The sequence below is a fragment of the Clupea harengus genome, chromosome 3, assembly GCF_900700415.2.
Source record: "Clupea harengus chromosome 3, Ch_v2.0.2, whole genome shotgun sequence".
Lineage (NCBI taxonomy): Eukaryota > Metazoa > Chordata > Actinopteri > Clupeiformes > Clupeidae > Clupea > Clupea harengus.
The window spans coordinates 8,388,660-8,413,611 of record NC_045154.1 but is presented as its reverse complement, the minus strand read 5'-3'; the positions used below and the strand labels follow the sequence as shown (position 1 = coordinate 8,413,611).

Genomic DNA, 24,952 nt, shown 5'->3' with positions numbered 1-24,952 from the left:
CCTGAGGGGCCGGACCCACTGCTAGGACTTTGTGAGCAGGCGGTGGTATTCACCATTAACAGCTCGCGGGCACCCTCCACCAATGCCCTCTATGCTAACAGGTGGAAAATATTCACGGAATGGTGCCAGGCACGGGGACAGGAGCCAGCACACTGCCCCCTGCCAGCGGTACTACAGTTCTTGCAGTCACTCCTATCGGGTCCCATACCCTGGTGACTCGGTTCCTCAAGGGGGCTCTTCGACTGAGACCCCCACAGCGGAGGCAGGTGACCCAGTGGGATCTCCTCCTGGTGCTACGAGAACTCTGTGCAGCCCCGTTTGAGCCTTTACAGACGACGGAGCTCAGCTGGCTTTCAATGAAGACGCCTTGTCAGTAAGCACGGATTGCCTGCAGTGGCATCCTGAAGGCAAAGGGGTCACCCTGTGGCCGAACCCCGCCTTCCTCCCAAAGACCCTTTCCTCCACATTTTCCAACCAGCCCCTCAGCCTGGCAGCTTTCGAGTCCACCCTGGCGGAAGAACAGGGCCTGAGCGCAGAACTGTTGTGTCCAGTGCGCACCCTAAGGACTTACGTCGCAAGAACGGCAGCTTGCCGTCAGTCAGACGCATTGTTTGTCTGCCACACAGGGCCAAGAAGGGGTCAAGCACTATCCAGACAGAGGCTCTCTAAATGGATTGCAGAGACGATCCAACAGGCCTACAGGCACAGTGGCTCCCCAGCCCCTCAGCAGGTCCGAGCCCACTCCACGAGGAGTGTGGCGACTTCATGGGCGTCTCTGAGGGGGGTTCCCCTCAGTGACATCTGCAAGGCAGCCTCCTGGGCGTCAGGCTGCACTTTTACTAGGTTTTACAGGGTGAATGTGGTATCCCATAACCCGGTCGCGGCAGCGATACTCCCTACGCCGTTACGGCATCTCTAGAAGCTGGTAGGCACTCCTCATGACTTTGTTGGTATTAGTCATCCAGTGCTGTAAGCACCGCCTCTGGCGGTCAGGAGAAACGAAATAGAACGAAGGTTACGTATGTAACCACGGTTCTATGAGTTTCGGATGACCGCCAGACCTTGGCAGTCACTCGGAGTTTGCACAAGAAGATTGCCAAGAGGTCGCTTGCTGGGTGGGACGGCCTTTTGTGCTAGCGCACATTGACAACGTCACCCAGGTCACAGGTGACTTTGTTGGTATTAACACTCGACCTGCACGTACGCCTCTGGCGGTCATCCGAAACTCATAGAACCGTGGTTACATACGTAACCTTCGTTTATGCTCACTTCTGATTAATAGCAGACTAACAGATTAACACAAAACAGAATCAATCAGATGACCACAGTGGGCAAAAGTAAGATTAACATTGCAATTAGGTTAGATGGAGCAGAAGAGATGAACCACCACTAATGATCTGTCTCTGTCTCTCTCTGAAGAGGGCTGTCAGTGCTTGTTATCGACAACATTCTGTGGGGTTTTATTTTTATTTTTTTCTGTGAGTCTGAGAGGAGAGGGCTGTTCTGCTTCTGACAGGCGCCCACTGAAGCGTCAGACACTGCCAGCTGCAGCCCACTTCAAACCACTCATCTGAGCTCACCACAGACAAACACACACACACACACACACACACACACACACTCACACACACTCACACGCATGCACACACACCCTAATTGTCCACAGAACTTTGAGGTAACAGGCCTCTGTGTGTATAGGTGAGTTATCTTGAGCCTCTAACGTCACTGTCACTGCAGACAGCCACCTCTATGGTTTCCGCTGGTGTGTCATGGCAGTCATGGTAGGGTCAGGTAAAAATAAGTCATGTCATATTGATGAGCTGATAACTCAACAAACATTAAAAAGAAAAAAGAAAAAAAGGCCAAGTACCCGACTGTCTTGCTGTCCGAATGTCCTTCATGAGAGCAAAAGAGAGTATGACAGAAGAGGACTCTTTCTACAGACATCACTACAACAGGAATCAAATAAACACACTCTCCTTCAACCTCTGCTCAAACAGGAGACAGAGACCAATGGGCGCCCCTTTCAGCTGACGCACCGAGGTGTGCAGAGGACTGGCAAGGTGAGGGACATTTGTATAAACCCGGTGGTGAAAAGCACAGTCAGGGTGTCACTTTGTTCAAGGTGGGGGGGGGGGGGTTGTTTTATGGCTCACTGCTCCCCAATGCCCTGTGGACTCCTGCAACCTTTCCTCTATGCAGGAATACAGTGTTCCTGTGGCGACTTCCCAAACAAACAAGAGGTGCCAACTCTTACATTGCAGTGTGGGGGAGGTCAGGTTGACTGGCGGATTTGAGGCAGTCATGAGTGATGATGCACACAAAGCTCTTCACACAAATTCAACACCGCTCTGTAAATATGCGCTGCCATTCTAAGTGTTCCTATTCCATGATTCCATGGCGGAAGCATCTGCCCTTGCAAACTGACAAACAATGACGGAACATGTTTTCAGTTTTCACGGTGTGTGCACAAAGTTTCTGTTTCCTCTCTCTAGTTCTTCTTACAGTCATGCACTAATCTACTACACCTTTTTGCAGCCACACACAGGTGACTAATCCTGTGGTTGTGCATGGTTGTGCGTGCGTGTTCGTGCGTGTGCGTTCGTGCGTATGTGTGGGTGTGTGTCTCTGCAGCTTGGGGGAAGTGGATTGAGTGGCCCCCATTATGAGCTTTCCACAGCCCTGGGTAAACAGTGCTGTGCGCTCTCCAGGCATCAGCTGATCTGCTAATGAGCTTTGTGTTCGTGTAAGGACTTGGCGGTATATTGAAAATATTGACAAATTCAATGTTATTTTATACAAAAGATGACCATGATTGCATGGAGTATGCACCCTATAGGCTACGCAGGTTACCATCTGTGTGCGTTTAAAACAGGGAAGTATGGTGCAGCAGCTCACACACACACACACACAAACATATTTTCAACTTTGTTCCCCCCCTCGGATATAAAATATGTTCCTATACCATACCATCTTCCATAACTTCCTTTCATTTTTTTGCCTACAGCTTTACCATGTATGCTGTGTGTAGGCCAACACTGATCTTATGTTTATTCTTTTTTTTAAATCCAGAATTGTGTTTTGTGTTGGCCTTAAGATGTGTACAATTAGTTTTTTATTTCAATTGAATTGAACTATTTAGATATAGGATAACATACTGTGTTAACCTTTTTATATTTCAAATAAACAGTAATACTTAAACATTATATTTTTGATTTTATTGCATCATTTCCCGCCATTTCTCCTCAGCATATAAAAATATGAGGTTTTTTTTGCCATATCATCCCAACCTAGTGTGTGTTTGTAAGAGTTTGCTGATGCTCCTCTATCGTGAGTCAGTGTGGAGACAATCCTAGCTCAGGGGACAAACAATCTCAGTATGGGGTGGTGTGTTTGTGTATGTGTGCATGCCTGCGTGTGAATGCGACAGATTGTGCATTTGGCTGAGTGCATGTGTATAGTATGTTAATGTGGGTGCATGTGTGCAAATTGTAAATTGCAGATGAATGAGTACTTGTGTTTATAGAGTGTGTATACATATGTCTAGCCTAAAGGATGGCCAAAATCAGGCATTAAACCGCTGTGCTGAAAAGGATGCAGAGAAAGAAGTCAAATCTCAACCAACCATGCCCGTCTCAACCACAAGTTGTGGAGAAAACGCTACAAAAGGACAGGCCTCTCAGGAACTGGCATGTTCAGCCATCAACATATCTGCTACAGATCATCACAATAACAGATTTCTTCAGAGAAACGGATCAAGTATTCCTTCATTAATGATCTTCACACGCGAAGAAACCAATGTGTTTGTGTGTATGTTACTTTGCTTACATACGTGTGTGTGTGTGTGTGTGTGTGTGTGTGTTTGTCGTGTTACCACACCTTCCTCCTCCTTGTTCTCGAGAGGCACACTCCAGGCGATGAGGTTGCGGGCTGCGCGGCCTTCCTCCGCCACGATCTTCCTCACCTTGTCATGGCTGTTGGAACGCTGAAACGAGGCCTGAGAAGGAGAGATGAAGAAGACGGAGAGAGAAAGAGAGATAGAGAGATGAAACACGCTGCTGCAGAGAACACGCAGTCTCAACAGAGACTTCAGCCTCGGGCCTTTACCACATTCAAAAACAACCAGCGGCAGATCAAGGCACGGGTAAAGGAGAGTTCAGAAGACCATGCTAAATTCTGGGAGAGCAACTTCAGCTTATGGAGGACGCAAAGGCACTGAAACAGGAGTGCAATAAAACAGAACGCTGCCTCACCCTTAATTGTACCATCTCTAGGACACATAATTCATCTGTGCGCTGTCTTAGGGCATTTTAGTGCTTTGACAGGCAAAACACGCACATCACCGTAGCCATAAGAGTTGCACTGTAGGGCTTTGTGATATAACAGAAAGGCAATCTGGATTACGCTTCTTTTTTTGCCTGGCACTGAATGTCCCATTGAAGAGGTCATGTGAGTTGATTGGATGCCAAATCTTTGGCTGGCTGTTATGGTTTTATTGCCCTCTCGCTTTCTTTTTGTTCTCCGATGCCAGTTCTCCATCACTCTCTCTCTCTCTCTCTCTCCCTCTCTCCCCCCCTCTGTTTCTCTTCCTCTCACCCTCTCTTTCCCTTTCTCTTAATGTCATCACACAGCATGATTCAGGAATCCAGTCATGAATGCAAAGAGCTGCTTCACCCTCCACACAGAGCCATTCTGAGAGGCCAATTAAAGAATAGCCTCTGTCTCCTCGCTCTCAAAAAAGCCCTTTGTGGAGTCTCTTTGAGTACGCGGCTAACGTTACACGCTGGCAGGGTAGAGATCACACAACCCAGCCAAGGCACAGAGAGGCTCTGCAACCCATTCCTTGCATTGTGAAAAAAAAAAAAAGTTTTTGAAATATTTAAAGATGCAGTCTCTGATTATATTCCATTCAAACTTTTCGTTGAACTCCTCTAGTTGTCCGTCCAGTGTTCAGGCACAGTCCTGGCACTGTAAGTAGGAAACAGAGTGGGTCGGACTGAGCCAATCAACAAGTGGCGCTCGCGCTCCGGTGTTGCTTCAGGTGTATGGAGGGGAGGGATGTATTCGATTGGCTGTAGAGCTCAAATTTCAACAACCTTCCACCAGCACTGAGGACTGTACCTTTAACAAACATCAACACAAACACAAATCTGTTTTAATGAGGATGCCAGCTGGGGTCAGAGAAGGAATGAGTCATCGGTGGCGTCTCCAAAACACAGCATGAGGATCACGCGGCCCTCAGGTCCTGCTCTAGCGTGACTGCCACAGTGCCAGAAAGGATGACAGCAAACCTCAAAGTAGCACACAACTCCCCCCCCCCCCCCCCCCCCCCAGACATAGTAATAAAACACCCACAAACACTCATCAAAGAGTGGCTGCAGCAGATCTGAAGAGAAAGCCGAGCTCTGTTACAAACCCAGACGCACACACAAACACCATGGCGATATGCAAATGATGGCTTGAGTGCAGAAGCATTTTGGCTGGAGTGTGTTCCATCTCAAATGAGCAGTCTGTGCGTTGCATCCTCCCAGCAGAGAATACTGCACAGGGCTCATTAGGCTTCACACATGCATAAGCAGAGCACGGTCCTGGCCATCCACCATTTTATGTCCCAAGGCCTGATACACACCACTGACCTACTTTCTCCCAAGCAAGACAAGCATCTTTCGATAAGACACTCTCACCCTCTCTCTCTTTCTGTCCTTTACTGAGTGGCAGACAAGATTGGCGACAATAGGCTTTAGGACCCTTTAAACGAGCGAACAGACAACGAGAGCTGAGGAGATTAGCTCCACTTCAGGAGCTCTTTAAAAAAGGCAGAGGGGAGCCACCATTGCTTGCCAATGGCCCGGCTCTGACAGTAAATATTTACAGCCCCATCTCTCCTGTACTTTGGCAAGCATCAGATGCCAGATGACTCTCTAGATGAGAGAGAGAGAGAGAGAGAGAGAGAGAGAGAGAGACTCTGCTGTAGAGGAGAAGTGGATGACACAGGATTACAGGAGAGAGGGAAAGGGGGAGAGCGAGCGAAAGAAAGCAAGCAAGTAAGCACACTGCCGTTCTCATCCACTTAAGCAGCCAAACGCTCCTGCCACCTGGCCAGAGGTCAGGTCGCTCCGGAAGCTCCTCAGTGGGATTTAGACCTTTGCAAAACAATCAGAAAATAAAAGCGACAGTGGCTGAAAACAAGGACACAAATCAAACAGTTCTCCAACTGCAGACGGTGGTCCTTCAGCTAAGGGCCCATTGCCCTGGGTCAACCTCACTGCAAGCGTCCCCTTTTTACAGAGAGCACAGTCAGGTCTAGAATTTCATGTTCACAAGGAGGACTGAGCAAAGATTTACACTGCAAGAACAGGGAAAGAGAGGGGAGAAGAAAAGAGAAAGAGAAAGAGAGAGAGAGAGAGAGAGAGAGAGAGAGAGAGAGAGAGGGGGGGGTAAGAGAAAGAGAGAGAGACAGGGAGATTAGAGGGTACGTACAGAGTAGAAGTAGAATCTGTAAGCAGGTTCCTCGTCCTTATCCAGCCCTGACATACTTTTTTCATACTTCAGTCAACCTGTTCCCCCTGGCCAGCATTGCTGCTCCTGCTGGGCGACACCATCGTCTGACAGCAGCGGACGAATATAGCCCCCCTCCAACTGGGTAGTCGCCTCGTGTGTGTGTGTGGTGACTCGTCCCAGCTGTGTCAACTCCTCTGCCAATCAGAGCGCAGGGAGGGGGAATGTGCCCGCCTGGCTGGCTGCTGAACTGCAGCGGAGGGAGCCCTTTCACCCTGCCTGCTCCCGGCTGTAATCACGACTCAGCTGCGAACTGGGCGGCTGCAGACGCCACTGCTGCACCTCTCCCCGTCTGCCTGCACGCGTTCCCCCACCAATTCGTCTGTCTCTCCGATGAGCCGGTACCTCACTCTATCTGCCTCCGTCTCGCTCTCCCTCACTCCTGACAGAGCGCTGCCTTCTGCTTTCCCCCTCTCTCTCTTTCTTTCCCTCCCTCCCTCCCTCCCTCCCTCTCCCAGTGTAGTCATGTGCACTCAACAGGCCTGCCCCCTCAGCCTGCTGCTCTGTTCCTCTCCTCTCCTCTCCTCTCCTCTCCTCTCTGCTACAGCCTGGGGGACTCTGGGAGGAAGCGTTCCGGTTTGCCGGCTCACGATTGCACAATCCGATTGGAGTTGGCAGTGCATGAGTCACAGAGGCTGGGGGATGAAAACAAACCCACGCGGAGCTCAGAGGAAGGGGGGGGGGGGGGGGGGTGAAGGGACACGGGTGAGGAGACGAGGGGGAGGGGTACGCCTGCGCCCGACATACTGCAGCCAATGCACCACAGCTCCTCCCGAGCACTGAGTGTGTCTGGCTAGTCAGCCCAACAGGGTTTAACACAGATCCAAACAGCAAATGACAATCAAGTCAACGGCTACATGAAGCTACGGCACAGGTCAAAGATAAAGTCAAAAATCCAAAAATACAACGCTGATGATTCGCTTACAATTGTTCACCATCAGTTAACCTCGTAAGGATTTTAAAGGGCAAGTTATTTACCGGTGAAACACATTCAACTAGAAGAGCCCTCTGAGAGCGCAGCCCTAGCAACGTTAACAAAAGAGTAATATCATTTGGGATCCGCTCCAAAATTCAATGGGTTCTTCCTTGGCCCACACTACACCCTTCCACCAAGTTTAATGAAAATTGGGCCCACAGTTTTTGCATAATCCTACTGACAAAAAGTGACAAAAAGCACCAAAAACATAACCTCCTTGATGGAGGTGACTACTCTCAAGCCATTCATGCAACATTAAACTTTGACTTGTCAACACAGGTGGTGATGACAGTAAAACTGGGTTAAACATCAAACATTTTGTTGAAATAGCACAGCAAACAGAGAGACAACACACAAAGATGCTTTGTTGTAAATACAACCAATGAGCTCTGGAACAAGACTCCTAGGTTCAATAACAACAGGAGGATTCCTTTAATTATTTACCTTAAAGCAGCACTAAGGAGTTTTTGGCTTGGAGCTCCCCCTAGCGGCGAAACCTGTTGAAATTTGCTTTCCTCGTTTATGAGAAACTAGCGAGTCAACAACTTTGCACAGTCAAACATCGAGCAAGTGCAAGACAAGACAAAGCAGGACAGCAAATAAACTACTTACTAATCCAGCAGAAAGATGGCTAGCTCTGAATCGAAATCGCTACCCGATCCTAGTCGCGCATGCTCAGACACAAAGGACCGGGCGGCTCCAGAAATCCTACAGACCGCAGTAATTTCCCTACAGACCCCCGATGGCAATGGTGGAGAGGCCATTCTCCATATAAAAGTAATTGTAGCGGCACAATTTTTTTCAAGCTGTTATTTTAAGGTAGAATTGTTACATAGTGTTACTTTAATGCTGACTAGAAGGCAAAAATAAATCATCTGATCTCTGTCACTATGGGTTATGGTATGGTATGCAGGTTTCGCAAATCAGGCCGAAACCTTGACTTCAAGTTAACCTTAAGTTGCTGGCTGGTTTGTCAGAAGAAATTTGGTATATCCGTTTGTTATTGTAGAGATATCTCCTGATTGCATATATGGGAGTTTTCCTTCGCCCACTGTCCCCTCAGTGCTTGCTCTAGGGGGTTCAGGCTCTGGGCCATTGAGAAATTGATAGTGGTGTATAAATACAATATAATTAAATGTAATACACACCTATGCTGAGGGCAAAAACAAAGCACTTTTGCACATCCTTAATAATATACCAGCAGCGTGTATGACAAGTCCTTTAATGTCCAAAAACCAAATGACAAAACGCATGATGCCCATGATTCACTTGTGATAGCATGTCCTTGATGTTCTGGATTACGACTCTTATTTTGTGTCAAAATGTGGGACAGTGTGAAGTAAATAGGGCTGATTTCAAAATATGGTTGTAGTTCTTTTGTAAAATACAGAGAGAAGGTATGATCTGCTCTCTGCTGTAATCTGCACAAGAACAATAGGCCTACATAATGTGTCAGCTTCTGTGCAGTGCTATTACATTCTTTGCATAACATTAACACTACACTGACATTTTGGTAAACTGTAAAAACCACCTCGTTTTTAAGATAATCTTTCCATCTAAAGGCTTTCATCACATCCTCAGACCAAATATTTGTCTCAGTATTCTTTTATGCTGAACTAGTGGCCGATGTCGTCTTTGTTCAATTAAATTCAAGGAAATCTTTTTTTCTGACGGTTAGCCACATTGCAAAGGACAGTCAAACCTTTAGGTCTTAGGACTACAGCTGAGCCAAAGCAAAAAGGTAAAAATACTATTTCAATAGTAGGGGACCATTACGAGACATTTTCTCTTGTAGAATTCATGACTGTACAGCTTTCAAATTCACTTCAAAGGTAACACATGAAGAAACTAGTGGCAATGCAAAATAATAAAACCCATTTGTGGTATTCTCACACTTTACAAAACATTTCCAATAAAACAAAAAGTAATTCATGCCTAAGGAGAAAACAGGCCAAGGAGACAAAGTGGCCCTGTTCTGACTATTGTCATTCCCAGACACCCACCCAGTAGTTGCAGAAATGACCAGTGACAGCTTTCAGACCGCCAGAGAGGGATTGCACACATATGCACTGCTTTTAGATGTAAATTCACATCAGGGGTTTGTTCATCATCAACAATTAGACACCACAATGGATGCAACATGGAAACTACAGGAAAAAGTTAAATATGCTCCATAAGGAATAGTTCAATTTCACTGAAGTTAAGGTAAGTAGGCTATATGGAGAACGTGGTAGGCTGAAACGCCATTATAGTTGAACAACTGAAATGAATTGTGACAATCCAGACAATGCTTCCTGATAACTAGTCAGGCCTAGGTATTCCAAGATATCTGCCAATAAATCAGTACCATTCAATTTCTTGCTAATTACATTCTTCAGAACAACCAGTCATGACCTCAGAATAATAAGTGGGATGACAGCAGTGCAGAGCACCATACATTCACAAATCTCTGAAGTGATTGTCATTAAAAGATTTTTTCTTACATTTGCAACCTTTTGCTTCTATTTGAGGTCTCATTTATCTCTGAAAGTGAGACAAAAATAAGCTATGTGGGATCTTTCTTTAACTTCAAAAGCAATGACGTGGTATTCATAGATTTGTATTCTGTATCACTTTAAATCATTATTTGGCTATTTAACCTATAAAGGCACATACCATGCCAGTAAGACTAGGTTAAGAAAAAGTTAGAGCAATTGATAACTGTGACGGTTACTGTAAACGAACAGGGAGTTAGCTAACCCCTGTTGGAATGGTAATTCAGCTAGGCCCGCCTACTAGCCAGTTTACCATCAAAACACAGAAATATTTGCACGTTTAAAATGGCAATAGATTAATTAGACGGCGAGTGTGTCCAGTGTACAAATAATAATATTCACCTTGAGGGCAATGCTTACGTGGGTGTTCCTGCTTTTGCCTCCTCCATGTGAAGATCCTGAGCTGTTGCTCCCAGATCTTTCCCTCCCATCCCCACCTTGGCCCACTCTTGGTCCAAGTCGGTGCTGACCAGCACCTCGCCGCCGTCCATCGTGACGGCTATCCTTTGACATTGGCGTTCGGTTTCGTGGCTTATAAGGTTCGATTTTTTTTTTCAGAACTATCCAAACTCAGTCACTATTCAGAAGACAGTGAATAGCATACTAGCATTGACAGCTAAATCATCATAGCCGCGCACAGGAAGTATATGTAAATAGCAATTGTAGACACCTGAGTTACCCAATGGCCTTTCACCAAAGCGGAAACAAAATAATGTACACCAATCATGTTCAGCATGACTGGGGTCAAGGGGTGTCCCTACGACAAGCTCACGGTTTATCCCATGGCAACCAATTTAGTCAGGGGAAAAGGAGGGCGGGACAAAAAGACTCTTCCCACACTGACGTTGCAGGACGGTACGAACACATATTTCTTCTGCTTATTTTCTCTGAGAGCAAGATATTATATTTTTCGTAACATTTTGTAGGTAGCTGTCTGCTGTAGAGGGGTAATACATGCGCACGACTGTTTGTCGTGTTTTCTTTTAAAAACACATCGAGGGCTTGTTAGTGTATACTGGTGTTTCAGGTATATGCAAGAAGTCAGTCGTTGCATATGTGGGGAGTTCCTGGACGATGTAGAAATGAAATTAGAAGTGAACGACAATGATTTTGATGTCAAAGTTGGGCAAGGTTTGTGGTGGACTATGAATAAACAACTTTTGACAACAGAAAACAACAAAACAGATCGTTCGTTCGTTCCCGTCCAATAATTATGATGTTGACTAGACAACACCACTAGACGGCAGCATTGTGGAAAAAATGAGCGGAGATGGCCTGGGTATCATTACAGCAGAGGCTTGATTGAAATCTGTATAATTAAAATGTCAATGATAAGCTAAATCAAGCGTCGGCTAATCAAGGGTGTCGTTATGACCTCAGGCGCAGATCAGGGTGAGATAGAAAACATACAGAACACGTGGCTAGGGGCAGCCATATTGAGAATAAGTGCACTAGAGGATTGAAGAACAATTGAAAATTATTGCATTGCATTATGCTTAGCATTACTATGTCCTCTCACCTAACATACATTTAAGACCCACAGATTTTCAAGTGTCATTATAAGCAAGATGAAAACATTTGTATTCGCACTGGCCTTGTGTGCATTACAATATGTCTTTGGAGAAAATGCCCACAAAGTATTCCATGAAGATCACCATGTTGATGGGCACCATAATCCTGAGCATGATATGAATGCTTTTCTGGGCACTGAGGTAATATCATCTGTTTTCAGACACTCAGGAACTCAGGTTTCTCTAGCGTACCTATGTGAGCTCATTAATATTTGGCCATTTTTAATTTCAGGACAAAGAAGAGATAAAAAAGTTGAGTCCTTCGGAGCAAAAGAGAAGACTTGCGGAAATCATAAAGAAGATTGATACAGATTCAGACAAGTATTTAAGTGCTGGTAAATTCAGTCATTGGTGTGTTTGCAGTCGTTGATTAAACCTATGATCTGTTGTTATTATTCCACTTCTATTTCATGATATTGTATATGCTGCACAGTCACATTTCCCCTAAACAAGATGAATCCCTGTTGAGGATGTCCAGAACAGAGAGTTATGACATGGGGGGTCTGTCAACGCCAGGCCACACATTCCCTAGACCCCTAGCTCTAGTGTACTGAAACAGTATCCTGTATTTTAGCTCTTCCCAAAGAGCATTAAAGGATGGATTCCTTCTGTTCCTTTCACAGAGGAAATCACTGTGTGGATTCAGAAGGTGTACAGGAAATATGCACTGGATGATGCAAGAGAGCGCTTTCCAGAATTCGACACTGACCAAGATGGCATTGTTTCCTGGGATGAGTATAACATGGTTATGCATGACCGCATAGTTGAAGTGGATGAAAACGTAGTTCTCGAAGACCCAGAGGAAGAATCCCTCAGATATGTATGTAATATAGTCGTCGTCATGTTTTTGTTTCAGCTGTGATGAATAACTATGTGTTTTTCAAACCGATGGCTTTTACTGTATCCTTTGTTCTTCAGTTACACTTAAAGGAAAAGAGGCGCTTTGACTTTGCTGACATGGATGGCAAGCCTGGCCTGAACTTGACTGAGTTTCTGGCCTTCACACACCCTTCAGAAGTGGACCACATGGCTGTAAGTCACAGATTTACTGTAAAAACTGTTAACACAATATTGTTGTGTCTTTTCTTTTATATATGGGGATGTCCATTTCATGATTTGCTTTCATTTTAACTTTAAATTTAACTTTTAACTATTACTGTTACATACAAGCAACTGTTTTTTTCTGTGTGCTACACGCTGCAGGATTTTGCCATTGAGGATGTTCTGGTTGAATATGACACAGATAAGGATGGTTTCATCGACTTAAAAGAGTTCATTGGAGATCTTCGGCCAAATGGTAATGTTAGCGTACTGTAATTTAATATCCAAAACAGACATGTCATAGAGTCAGAAGTTTATTGAGCTCAGCTGTGTTTGCTTTATAAACAGTGTCACTGGAATTTGTCCTGATAGGCCTCAGTGGGCCTCCAATTCAGTCACATTAGAGTAATGTTGATATTGACGTTGACAGGAAAAAAATGTCAGACAAAAATACTTCTGATGGATATGCTGTGCCAGGTGTACACTGTGATACAACTGAAACTGAGTAGTTGCTGCTTATGCTGCTTATCTTACCTGGGAAGTTGTAATGTAACCAAGCTCGTCATTTAGAGTTAGTGGTGGTTGGTGGGAACAGAACAGTGTTTCCTCCTCCTTAAAATAGTAGTTTCTCTGTGGTATACCAACACATAATGGTCAGTAGAGCTACAAAGAAGTTGACATCCGTTGGCGAATACTATCTGTGATCTGAAATGAAAAGGAGTTTCATGAGAGTGTAATGGAACATTTCCTTGGTATAAAGAAATATGCATTTTTGTACACACTAGAATTGGGAAAGTTGGGTATCAAGAAACTTAGCAGAGGTAACCTGTCCTCTCCTCTTTTGGGGTATTCTTGCCTTTCTTGTTTTCACTGTAAATGTTGCATTGAAAGTAACGATGCTATTTCCAACAGGAGATGATCCATCGCAGTGGGAGATTGAAGAGACTGTGCGTTTTAAGGACCTGTACGATCAGAACCGAGATGGCAAGCTGAACAGGGACGAGCAACTTCGCTGGGTGGCCCCCAACAGCTACGGCTCTGCCCGGGAAGAGGTGTGTAGGCATGAGTCGCCATCTGCTTCTGTCAAAGAGAATTCACTTCACTATAAAAAACTTGTGAAAAAAGGATCTTGTGGCATGTGAATGGGTATTTTTTATGAATAAGTAAGGATCTTCTTCATTGTTGTTCACATCTGTTGCCTCTATGTTTTCCTCACAGGCCATTCATTTGATTAAGGAGATGGATGTGGATGGGGATAAAAGGCTGTCGGATTCAGAGATTTTGAAAGGCCAAGAAACTTTCATGAACAGTGAAGTGACTGATTATGGAAGGCAGCTTCATGTGTCTCATGATGAATTGTAACATTTTGGGGTTTTGTTTTGCAAATACATTTTTTACAAAAACAATGGTGCAGTGAACGTGTTTTTTCTCAGCTCATAGTACACCAAGTTCCACATCTGAAATGAAAACCCATTGAAGATGACTTGTGTCACCAAATCACCAATTTAGTTTGATACCGGTAGTTTCACAACTTTTAGTCACAAGGATGTGGTTTCCTAATATGGATTTATGAGCTGACCACAGCAAGCAATTTGTTTAAACGTTTAATTCTTGTCCAGTGGTCCTATTGGTCAGCCTGATCTACCTTTGAGCATATTCATTTTATCTGGCTAAGTTAATTTAGTCTCTTGAACACTATCCTGCAATAATAATGATAAACATAAAGTGACTTGAATCCGACCTGAGGTCATTTCCCGATTCCACTCTCTCTTGACTGTCCTATCTAAATCCCCCAAAATAAAACAAAATATATACATATGTATATAAAAAAAAACATAAACTGATTCTTTCATTACATTTGTTGAGTTACGGAGTTACATTGTATGTCTCTCAGGGACGCCTTGCCTTTTTCAATGATGAGTTTGATCTGTATTTAACCCCCGCATTTCAGTTCAATTATGCTGCAGCAATATGTCCACAGATATTCAAATGTGACCTGCCTTGACAGAGCTGCAGCTATCACATGGTTTATCACATGTAATGAGGAAAAAGCTTCGCTAATGAATCTTTGAAAGCTCCAAACCAGGACCACACAAAACTATGAGTTTAACTAACTTGTATATCCACCATATTCATTTAACCTGACAACTGGTAACCACTGTTATTAAATCAATGTCATTTTACCAGTCTCCACCTATCTAATATTCAAATGACAACCAAAGGAGAGCTCTGTTATCTATGAGACAGACTGTCTGTGGTTGGTGACATCATACGAAGGCTCTTCCTCATTTAAGCCAAACATGCTCACTTAAGCAGAGCAGTTCCTGCGCGTACCGTACATTCAAACTCTGTCATTTCTTTTTCAACTGCTCTCATTTTTGTTGGTTTGAACTCGTATCGTGTCACTGGCAAGCCTGTGGGATTTTTCCTGAAGCTTGTGTCAGCAAAGACATTTTTCAAAAGGGGAAATACTTCTGAGGTTTTGGGTTAAGATGACACCGTTACAATTCAAGGATGCGTTCTGGGTGAGTGGGTTGCTACAGCCTCTTTCATTGATCTTGCTCCCTTGCGCCCACAAGAATAATTTCATATGGGCAGAAGCACAGTCTTTTGGTTTTCTTCTACGTTTATCTATGACATGAGAGTATTCAGTGGAATCTTAAAACTGTTCCCTTATGTGCTTTATCACTGACATTTAGTTAAACTTGCAACAAGGCATTACAGTTTTCAGTTCTTGTTTGATTGGTCCATTAGTATGTCCATTGGCATTGATTATTTCTGTTGGCTTTTGTGGACTTCCTGTGAGTGGTGGATCAGTCATGTCCTATTTTGTCTTTGATCTGTGAACTGGCAAGTGTTGTCAGAGCTTCAATCTACAAAGCAACAGAGAGTTTCTGGGTTAATTTGCATCAATAGGTCCAGCGCCATAATCCCATTTCAACCTTTGCGTGTGAAAATGAACCAGTCAGAACTTGTTTTGTAGTCATCCTTTTATTTAGTGGTTAACTTGTGCAGCAAATTCTCTAATGGCAAGGTAACGATGATGTGAGAAAATTACTGCAAACATTCTTGGGCATTGGACTTTTGATGTGTGAATCATGACACATGTCATTTTATTATATGTGTTCCCTTACTGCATCGTTACTGTAGTTTACATCATTTACCATTTTGATGGAGGAAAAGTACAGTAGACGAACTACCACTAGTGAACAAAAATAGATGTCAGATTTAAAGGTAAATCTTACATAAATTGTGAAGGAAGATAAGTCAGCTAGTTACCTCAAAAGCAGTTCTTCTTACCTGCAAATAATGCATTGCCAAAATGATCTCTGGCCTTTGGTGTTCACTGATCTGGGAAACTCTTCAAAGAGAGTATAGAGAAGCCATTCACTAAACTGCAGTAGTGTATTTGAGGATACAGAACTCTTATTATGAAAATGTGTGCTTTGCATTTTATTTGCTGGTGAGCCATAAATAACAACACAACATGTTTTTTTGCTTAATTTCTCATGGGCAAGTCCCTCCCTAAAGTTTATGATTAGCATGGGTGATGACGATGTCAGATCCTGTGTTTAAAAAAAAAAAACCAGCATGGACACAGCAGTGTGCATCTGTCTCTGTCTCCAGGGGTCGGATTTCTGCAGTAACCTGGGCTATGATGCACTCATACAGAGACTGTGTGATGGCCGCCGTATGTGCAAGGACATGGAAGAACTCCTAAAGATGAGGTTTCAACTCTTCAACTCAACCTACTGAAATGTCTTGAACATGTATGCAGTCCGTGACTGTTCAGTCAGTCTGAATGGATTGAGATACTAGAAGAAGATACTAGATGCTAAAAAATATTTCCAAAGTGAAAAAGAATACAAATGAATCTGCCTACTCTTTACCGCAACCCAAAACAACTGTTCATATTTCTATAATATAGTCAACAGTAGTTAGATCTGTTAGCATTGCTTGATCATGAGGACACACAGCAACCCATGATGCAGATGAATCAATGAAAGGTTTTCATGCATGTAGGCCCATATATGGTTCCTTAGACAACAAATTATCTGTCTGGGGAAGCTATTAGTGAGGTTTCCCATTTTACCTTTAGATTGTTGTTTTCCCTTTTGGGTCTAAATTGTAAATCAGTTATTTTACTTCTCTTTAAGTATGTTCCTTTTTCCTTAGGGCATTGGCAGAGGAAAGGTATGGCAAGGAGTTGGTGACTATTGCTCGCAAAGCAGGAGGCCAAAGTGAGATCAGGTTGGGCACTTGCTCGGCAGAAGTCAATCAAGCAGCAGTCTTTACTTTCACATGCTTTCACTTTCTAATTATAACGCACTGTATTTCTGCCGACATCTTTTTTTTTTTTATATGCACAGACACCTTGTTAATACTTAAAACAGATATTTTACATTGTTTTAGAGTGCATTGACAGATCAAGAACATGCCTAGCACTTTGTTGCAAGCAATAGCTAGCTTTTGGCCTCAGCAATTCACCAGAAAATCTCACCTTTTTTCTTCATTCTTCTAATGTTGGCAGTACTTTGAAAGCTTCATTTGATCATCTGAAAGCACGTGAGTGACAAGAACACACGTTTAGAAAGACTTTACCCTTGAATTGTAGCCTCTCACTTTTGAATGAGTGTGAAACATTTGTTCCACCAGAGATTGAGAGTGTTGGGAACCTGCACATTCAACTCTCAGGAATGCTCAAAGAAGAAGTAAAACGGATGGAGCAGTTTAGAGAGCGGCAAAAAGAGCAGAGAAAAAAGGTTTATTAATTTACACACATGCACACAAAAATCTGTCTCAATCTGTGTTCTATTTTTATGAATTATGTCCTTCTTTCTCTTCCTCTTTTACGGGTTATGCCTTACATGGAGAGGCTGATAGACAAAGAGTGTGAGTGCTTTGCATTGTTGATAATACTTTGCCTGCTTACAGTTTGAGGGGATCATGGAGAAGGTACAGAAGAACAAAATTGGTTTATTTAAGAAAACAATGGAGGTGAGAGGACACCTTTGTTTTTTTCGATCTTTGATTCTTTACATTGCTGTGACAGTTTGCATGCATGTAGACTGGTTATTTTCCATTGGATCAAGTACTGCATTTATAATTATAATTATAAGCATGTAAACAGAGAACCCTTTTGTTATCAATGTGCTAGTGCAATCTTTCCCTGACACCATATGGTTTTCAGTGAAGTACACAGAATGTAAGATCACAGAATGTCATGAAAACATAAAGGGCTACACTCAGTCCAGTTTGATATTGTATCCATATTCTGTCAATTAATTTGGGACAACCAATAGTACTAGGTTTACAGCTAACTTAGTTCCAATTCAGTCTGAAAGTACAATTGGACAATAAGCTACTCTGGAGAGAGTGAAAGAAAGAAATCCATAGTGTGCCATAATGTGACTGGTGTGCGTGTGTGTGCGGGTGTGTGTGCGTGCTGTGCTACCAAACTAGTGAAACAGTCAGAGCAGGAAGAGGAAGAGGAAAGTGTGTGTCTAAAGTCGTTAGTGCATGTACAGGCAACCTTGTGCAAGCACAAACGTGCGAGGTCCAGAACGTGCAAATGAGTGGGGACGGGAGGAGGTGGGCTGTGTGGACAGGCTTCTCTGAAACATCACATATCCTGTCTGTTTCACAGTTGCCACCCACAACACCTCTGACTTGCTACCTTGTTAAGTCTATGTTCTGTCTATCCTGTGTCACAGTCATTCTAAAATAGCTGTCCTGGTTTTTTTTCCCCTCTCTTTTTTTACCATAGTCTAAGCGACTGTACGAGCAGAAATGCAAAGAGGCAGATGAGGCGGAACAGGCTGCTGACAGGGTGAACAGTGCCCCCACTGCCACGCCCAAACAGGCTGAGAAGGTAATACATGCTGAAAGCAATGTATACAGGATGTGCACATCTCACTGTGACATCTCACATTGAACTGGCAGGAGACAAACTCATGGTTAAGAGAGAAAAAAGTGGATGTGCCACCAGAAAACATCAATGTGAAGAGAAAGACACCTTGGTTTTAGGTTGACCATAAATTTGAGGTGTGAAATATAAGTGAGACATAATGTGTAATAGCTTCCTTTGAGTCGTCTCAAAAGCTCCATTCAGGAAATCTATATTCTGTTACAGGGCATGGAATATTTCTGAATGTACACTTGATTGCCTGTTCATCCCACCAGTAATACCCATGAGTCATCTGACTCATTCTTGCACAGAACAGAAGGGAACTTGAAATTACTGTCAGATCTAAAGCATATCATGCCATTTCCCCTGTAAAGGAGAACTGAGTGTGAAACAAAGACCTTTCGGGCCTCTTGCAAGTGATTTTGATGCAATTCAAAGATATGATTCAAAATAGGTTTATGTTTTACCAGGTCCAGAACAAAGCCAAGCAATGCAGGGAAGCAGCAGTAGACGCAGGTATGTGTCCCTTTTGTATCAACCATGGTAATATTTACAGTATCACTTTACAAATATCAGATCACTTCCTGAAAGTACCCGTGACGCACATACAGTATATATAAAGATGCAGATCTTAGTGTCTCTCACTGTTGCTGTAAAGATACCTGCTGTATGCACCATAAGATTTGTGTTGTGTGGCACATCCTTACACCTCAGCACTATGGGTGACAAACACTGACATCATCATCAGTAAATCCCAGTTACAATCACATTGCCGCTCATAAAACAGTAAAGAGTACAAATACTCTGCTGTATCAATCTTGTACAAGTGGGCCATTGTATTGCTATGTCTGAAACCCAAGCTTGTTGAAACAAACGGTAAATAGACATTAGTTCCTCTTCCACCTGGAATCACATGGTTCTCACACTCTGTTAAGTCTGAAATTTCACCACAGTGCACAGTGCATAAAAGCAGTAGCAGTACATTGTGGGAGACAATGAAGAAATGTGAAACAGTATATACCCTGGAATATTGCACCTGTTTTGAGCAAGGTGGGCAGTATCTGGCAGTCTTTGTACACACTTTCACAAGTTGTTAGATAATCTACAGAGGTGGTTTTTATTCACTGCTGGTATGGGGTGAAAGTTGCCTATTGTATCTTTATATATCTTTATCTAAAATTGAATGTAGAACATCTACATATCATAGGTGCAATGCAACAATAAACATTATTTTTAATCAGTTCATATGTGAGGTAAAGACAAAGATTCTTAATTTTTGTATTTTGCTATTAGAGAAGCAGTACATGACCAATATCGAGCAGCTTGACAAGATTCGCCAGGAATGGGAATCAACTCACGAGAGCACGTGTGAGGTGAGAGATGGAGGACATGACCTGAATTTCTTAATTTAAGCATGGTGCCTTGGTCTGGTTAGAGGTCCTGAACCACTGCCTACCAGATACCTTTAGCCCACTTTTCAGCCTCTGTGGACGGACTTTGCGTGCTGCCAGTCGCGTTTCCTATCAATGAGATTAGAGTCCAAAGACTTAACAACCACCACACAGGTATGTGAGGTGGTAATAGATGTGATCTGTTTGTGTATGTCTGTATTGTTTCGCTTGGTTTTCAAGGGAGGAAAGTGGAAATGTTTCACTAAACATGTACCATTTGATCATGCCAACCAGCATTGGTATACCGAATATATATATATACCGTCGTTCTATCATGAAGTGAGAATATCATTTTTTTTTTTCAGCTGGTGCAAAAATGAAAATTAACTAAATGCATTGCTACATTTGCTTCATGCCTCCTGAATGTTATTCACAGGTCTTCCAGCAACATGAGGGAGACCGCATCAACATTCTGAGAAATGTGATGTGGGTTCATTGCAACCAGTTCTCAATGCAGTCCGTCAATGACGATGAGGCAAGTGAATATCATACTTATGGCTTGTCAAAGTGAATGTGGCCGAAGTACAGCTACTGAGGATAGTGGCCATACTTTAGCTACACCAGGGACGTGCGGTCATATGAGGCAGGTGAGGCAGAGCCTCATCTTGAAAAGTAACAACAACAAAATATATATATATATTTTATAAAAAAAATTATGAAATAAAATAAATATTCATATTTCTCTGCGTGTGCATGCGTAGAACCTTTGAGCTGAGCTCAAAACGCATTGAAAAATCATGTAGGTGAGGCACACAGTACCTCTGCCTCAATGAAGGGGGCGTGCGAGAGCGCACCTGTCGGGGTTATGCTGGGGAACGTTGCTCTTCTTCTACACTTCTGTGGAATGGAAGATTTTATTGCTAAGCTGAAGCAGTTCTCAAAACTGGACTTTCAGTCCAAACGTGAAATGATTAATAATGGGAGACCCATGCCGGAGCTAAAAGGTTCAAAAGCCAAATTCCTTTGAACATGTTTGGAACCTCAAGAATAAATTTGGTTTTGAAATTACAGCGGCAGCTCCGTTGATTTCCCATTATTTCTCTTGGGATTGTTTTGCTACACATACAGTACAAATGGATTTGAATTGGAGTGACACGATTAACTTAACAAAACTTTGCTGTTCCAGTGTTATGAGTTAGTGCGCTTGAGCCTGGAGGAGTGTGACATCACAGTTGACAACAACAGTTTCATTGAGCTAAAGAGCTCAGGGACAACCCCTCCAGGTGAGAATCCACCCCACGCATCTATGCAGCCACAATACTTAACTGTCTGCCTGTTCATTCCACATGTTTGTTCTGTCACTGTCAGTCATGGAGTCAGCTGCATTATGTTCACCATGGGCTAACCTGGCCTCTTGCTACTGCTCGATTCAAGCCGTTTGTTTGATGGGATGTGTTTGCTCTCTGAATTCCAACCCCTGTCTCCCTAGTGCCTATTGTGTTTGAGAACTACTACGAAAGGGAACCTTGCACGGACAGCAACTGCATTGGGGGACGCTTTGGAGGAGGGGTCATGAAAAGGTGAGGAATGAAGATGCTTGAAGCATCTTGCGCTGAGTACATTGACATTTCATAGTACTCCAGCTGTAATAGGGATAGCTCTAACAATACAGTCATATTTTCAACTTAATAATGATGGGGTTTAAGATCTAATTTTAAGTTCTTAGCCATATTTAGTTAATTTAGACCAAAGCGTCCACCAACTGATAACGTATCACTGCTGTCCATTGCTGTTTCTAAAGTCCCTTAAACAGCAGTTGTTAAGCCCCTAGTGTTTTATTCGAGTCACTAAACCTCGAGTCCGAGTTGGGCCAATTGTGCTGTTGTTGGAATCTGCAAGGTGTTTGCAGGCCTTATGTAGTTACATTGCTAGTTTTCTACGAAACAGCACACAGGTTTTAATTTCGAAAAAATACTGCAGCAAGTCATTGCATTGCATCAAATAATATAACGAGTAAACAGATACACTTCATGTCTAAGTTTCAGCTTCTCTCTATATATATATATATATTTATGTATATATATTTCAGCACAGTACACACACGATAGGCCTCTCAGATTACTGGAATAAAATTGGTAATACCTCCTATCAGAATTAAACATCAACTTTTAGCTGCTATGCTGTTCAGTTCCGGGACCAACTGGATGACATCAAAGGTGCTCCAACTGTAGCCAGTTTGAATTCTTGATCTAAGACCCAATTGTTCTCAGATGCTTTCTCTTAACTGATCAAATGCACTCTACTTTTTATTTATTTACGTGTAGCTTCTTTTTTTTATTTGAGTTTTCTATGTTCTTTAATACACTTTTGCCTTTTATGTTGTATGTAGGTTTTCAAATCTTTTGCAAGGAAACAGCTCTGGTGGCAGCAGGAACAACGTCAACGATGGTTCAGTGTCAACAGCTACACCTCTTGGTGAGAATTGTCCCCTGGCGAAAGAAACCAAATGTAATGTGTACTAACTTCTGCTGTGTGCCGACAGTGAATGGTATAATGTTCTGTGTTATCTTTTAAATATGATATATAGCACGCTAAAGTAGCAACCTGACAAGCAGTGTCTCTCATCTGAGCATTGACATTATACAACAATTTGCCACTTTTTGAAGCATGCTTTTATAGGCAATGAGTATTCAAATTAATTTTCATGATATACAGGGATAGATAAATACACCTGCCATTCCAACTAGCTGCCTAGGCTATGCACTTTGCAGTTCTGTGGTTTGGGTCGGACCACCCCCTTGAAAATATATATAAAAGTTTCTACAACACTGCATCCCCAACTATATCACCAAAGGACATGAATTTGCATGCTAGCAAGCCTTTTATCAGTGCCAACTGTGCTGTTGTTGGTGTATGTAATGATTTGTATGTCTTTTTGGTTGTCAGATTGCTAGTTTTCGACCAAAAATGTCTGTATTGTTCTTTACTTACAGCAGGGAATGTAACATTGCTGTCACAGAGGTCATTCCTTTACCACTAGGTGGCAGCCAAGCCCAACTCTTAAAAATAAGAGCCCCTTGCACGATGTCAGAAATATCTTTTGCCCTGGTAGGATGATGACCTGTGACCCCATCAGCCTTAATAATTTAAAGGTTGACATGCCCCTAGAGAATTAAGTCAATGTTACCGCTGGCGCTGGGCATAATATATTTAATATACAGCCATGTTTTAACCCTCAGCTGAAGACGGAGTGTATGCGTCAATTCCTGGATGTCTACCCGGAGGAGCACCACGGGTTGCAGCAGTGGAGGAGTACCAGGCGCTCTATGACTACATCGCTCAGGTTAGGCAAAGGCAAAGCCTGAACACAGGACTTCCTGTAAACTCACCTGGCACCAGGTCTCTGGGATATTTGCTTTCAGGGGCTGTGAAACATGAGAATGGCTGGATGTGTGTGTGTGTGTTAGTGAGAAATAGAGAAAGGTCAGAGAGGGAGGGGGCTTTCTGTTACCTGCCATATACATGCTACTTGTAAAATAAACAAAATGAACTGTAGGCATATGTAACTGGCTACTACTGTGTATAAGAGGAGGAATCCTCCTGTCAGTCATTACCTGACAAAAAAAAACTAGCAGTAGACAGATAATCATCACAGGACACTGAATCTAACTGCCCATGTCCTATGCCCTATGTGTGTGTGCCTGTTTGCTTACATTTCCCCAGGGCTCAGATGAGCTATCCATCTCTGTGGGGGAGATAGTTGTGGTGGTGGACCAGGGGGACGATGGCTGGTGGACGGTGGAGAGGAACGGCCAGTCGGGTCTCGTCCCGGGATCCTACCTTAATAAAGCCTGAGAGGACTCACACACACAGACGTCTGAGAGGGCCCTGTTACAGCTCATCAGCTGTGTGGGCTCATCTGACTCAGAGGTGTAAAGCACCATCTTAACAGCAGGTTTTATTCCGGGTAACATATTTATATTATGTGAGAGGGGGAGTTCATTTCAAGCAGGCACTACAGGCTGGCATAGCACAGTCAGAGTGCATTAGATCTAGTAGTAACTGAACTGAATGTTGAATTTCAATATTTCTTTAATGTAATGTATACATTTTAAAATGAGTTGTTACTATTCTGTTGCAAAGGATGTTCCTGGTTGGGGGATGTTAAATTAAGTTGTTCTGTGTTCATGGCATGGTGAATTTCAACTCAGTCATAACCATCACTACTGTGTGTCATTATGTTCTTGTTTTTTGTTGTAAGTTTATGGTATGGTCAATAATTCAAGAGGAGTTGTGGTTTTCTTTAGCACAAACTATGTGAATGCATTTGATGCAAAACATCTAGTTAAGTTTCAAAACTCGCTTATGAGTCAAAATATCTCATTAATATTCAAACTGTTATTTCCTTTAACTGTAAACATGTTTTTACCACGATTAAACTGCCCTGTTCCTTTATGGCAAGACGACCAAGGTTATATTCACATGTCACGCTTACGCATTTACTTATTTAGACATATAAACCGAAACGGTCACTATATTTACACTGTACTTCCTCTTCTAAAATATGAGGCAGTAGAAAACCCCTACAGGCATGACTGAGCATGTTTCAATGTCATTACTAAGGTAGCCTGCCAGCAGGTGTGTGCACATACACACACCCTGACCTGGCAGACTAGACGAGTGTGTGGAGTGCTGCAGTAGGCACGTCTGCATACAGAAGAATTTCTGCAACCCAGCCTGGGGACAGCTGACTTGGAAACAATGACCGGAGTTCAACGTGTGTGCACACACACACACACACACACACACCCTCTACATGCGCTGTCTGCATCAGATGACCGTGTAGTCTGATCCACCTGTGTCTGAGGTATCAGGTGTCCCACCTCTCATGAGACTGGTGATCCGAGAGGCCTGCCATGTCTGCAGAGAGACACAAATACAAGTTTGAAAAAGTCCCCAATGCTCAGAGTATC

The 24,952-nt window shown here is 43.2% G+C and overlaps 3 protein-coding genes across 7 annotated transcripts in view; 2 read left to right on the top strand and 1 right to left on the bottom strand.

Moving 5' to 3' along the window:
• scaper (S-phase cyclin A-associated protein in the ER) overlaps positions 1-10,729 on the bottom strand; it is a 104,773-nt gene extending 94,044 nt beyond the window's left edge. For 2 of the 5 annotated variants that reach the window (XM_031564458.2, XM_031564460.2), the window contains exons 1-2: positions 6,481-6,976; positions 3,880-3,997 (exon numbers count right to left, since the gene is read on the bottom strand). In XM_031564458.2, the coding sequence (XP_031420318.1) occupies positions 3,880-3,997; positions 6,481-6,534 (172 nt within the window). In that variant the 5' untranslated portion in view covers positions 6,535-6,976. Of the gene's footprint in view, positions 1-3,879; positions 3,998-6,480; positions 6,977-10,410 lie in introns of those variants that run through there. The other 3 variants (XM_031564456.2, XM_031564457.2, XM_031564459.2) reach the window with 3 other exon arrangements.
• Positions 10,730-10,872: 143 nt separating this feature from the next.
• Positions 10,873-14,086, top strand: rcn2 (reticulocalbin 2). The gene is made up of 8 exons (XM_012833575.2): positions 10,873-10,923; positions 11,612-11,780; positions 11,872-11,974; positions 12,263-12,459; positions 12,558-12,671; positions 12,843-12,936; positions 13,593-13,732; positions 13,899-14,086. Exons 2-8 carry the CDS (start codon positions 11,637-11,639, stop codon positions 14,040-14,042), a joined length of 936 nt encoding a protein of 311 aa, XP_012689029.1. The 5' UTR covers positions 10,873-10,923; positions 11,612-11,636; the 3' UTR covers positions 14,043-14,086.
• A 108-nt stretch (positions 14,087-14,194) lies between these two features.
• Positions 14,195-24,434, top strand: pstpip1a (proline-serine-threonine phosphatase interacting protein 1a). Its single transcript, XM_031564454.2, has 15 exons — positions 14,195-15,205; positions 16,308-16,408; positions 16,857-16,931; positions 17,212-17,246; positions 17,337-17,443; positions 17,616-17,678; positions 18,448-18,552; positions 19,059-19,104; positions 19,882-19,961; positions 20,416-20,514; positions 21,166-21,262; positions 21,469-21,559; positions 22,369-22,454; positions 23,219-23,322; positions 23,703-24,434. Exons 1-15 carry the CDS (start codon positions 15,173-15,175, stop codon positions 23,832-23,834), a joined length of 1,254 nt encoding a protein of 417 aa, XP_031420314.1. The 5' UTR covers positions 14,195-15,172; the 3' UTR covers positions 23,835-24,434.
• Positions 24,435-24,952: the final 518 nt, after the last annotated feature.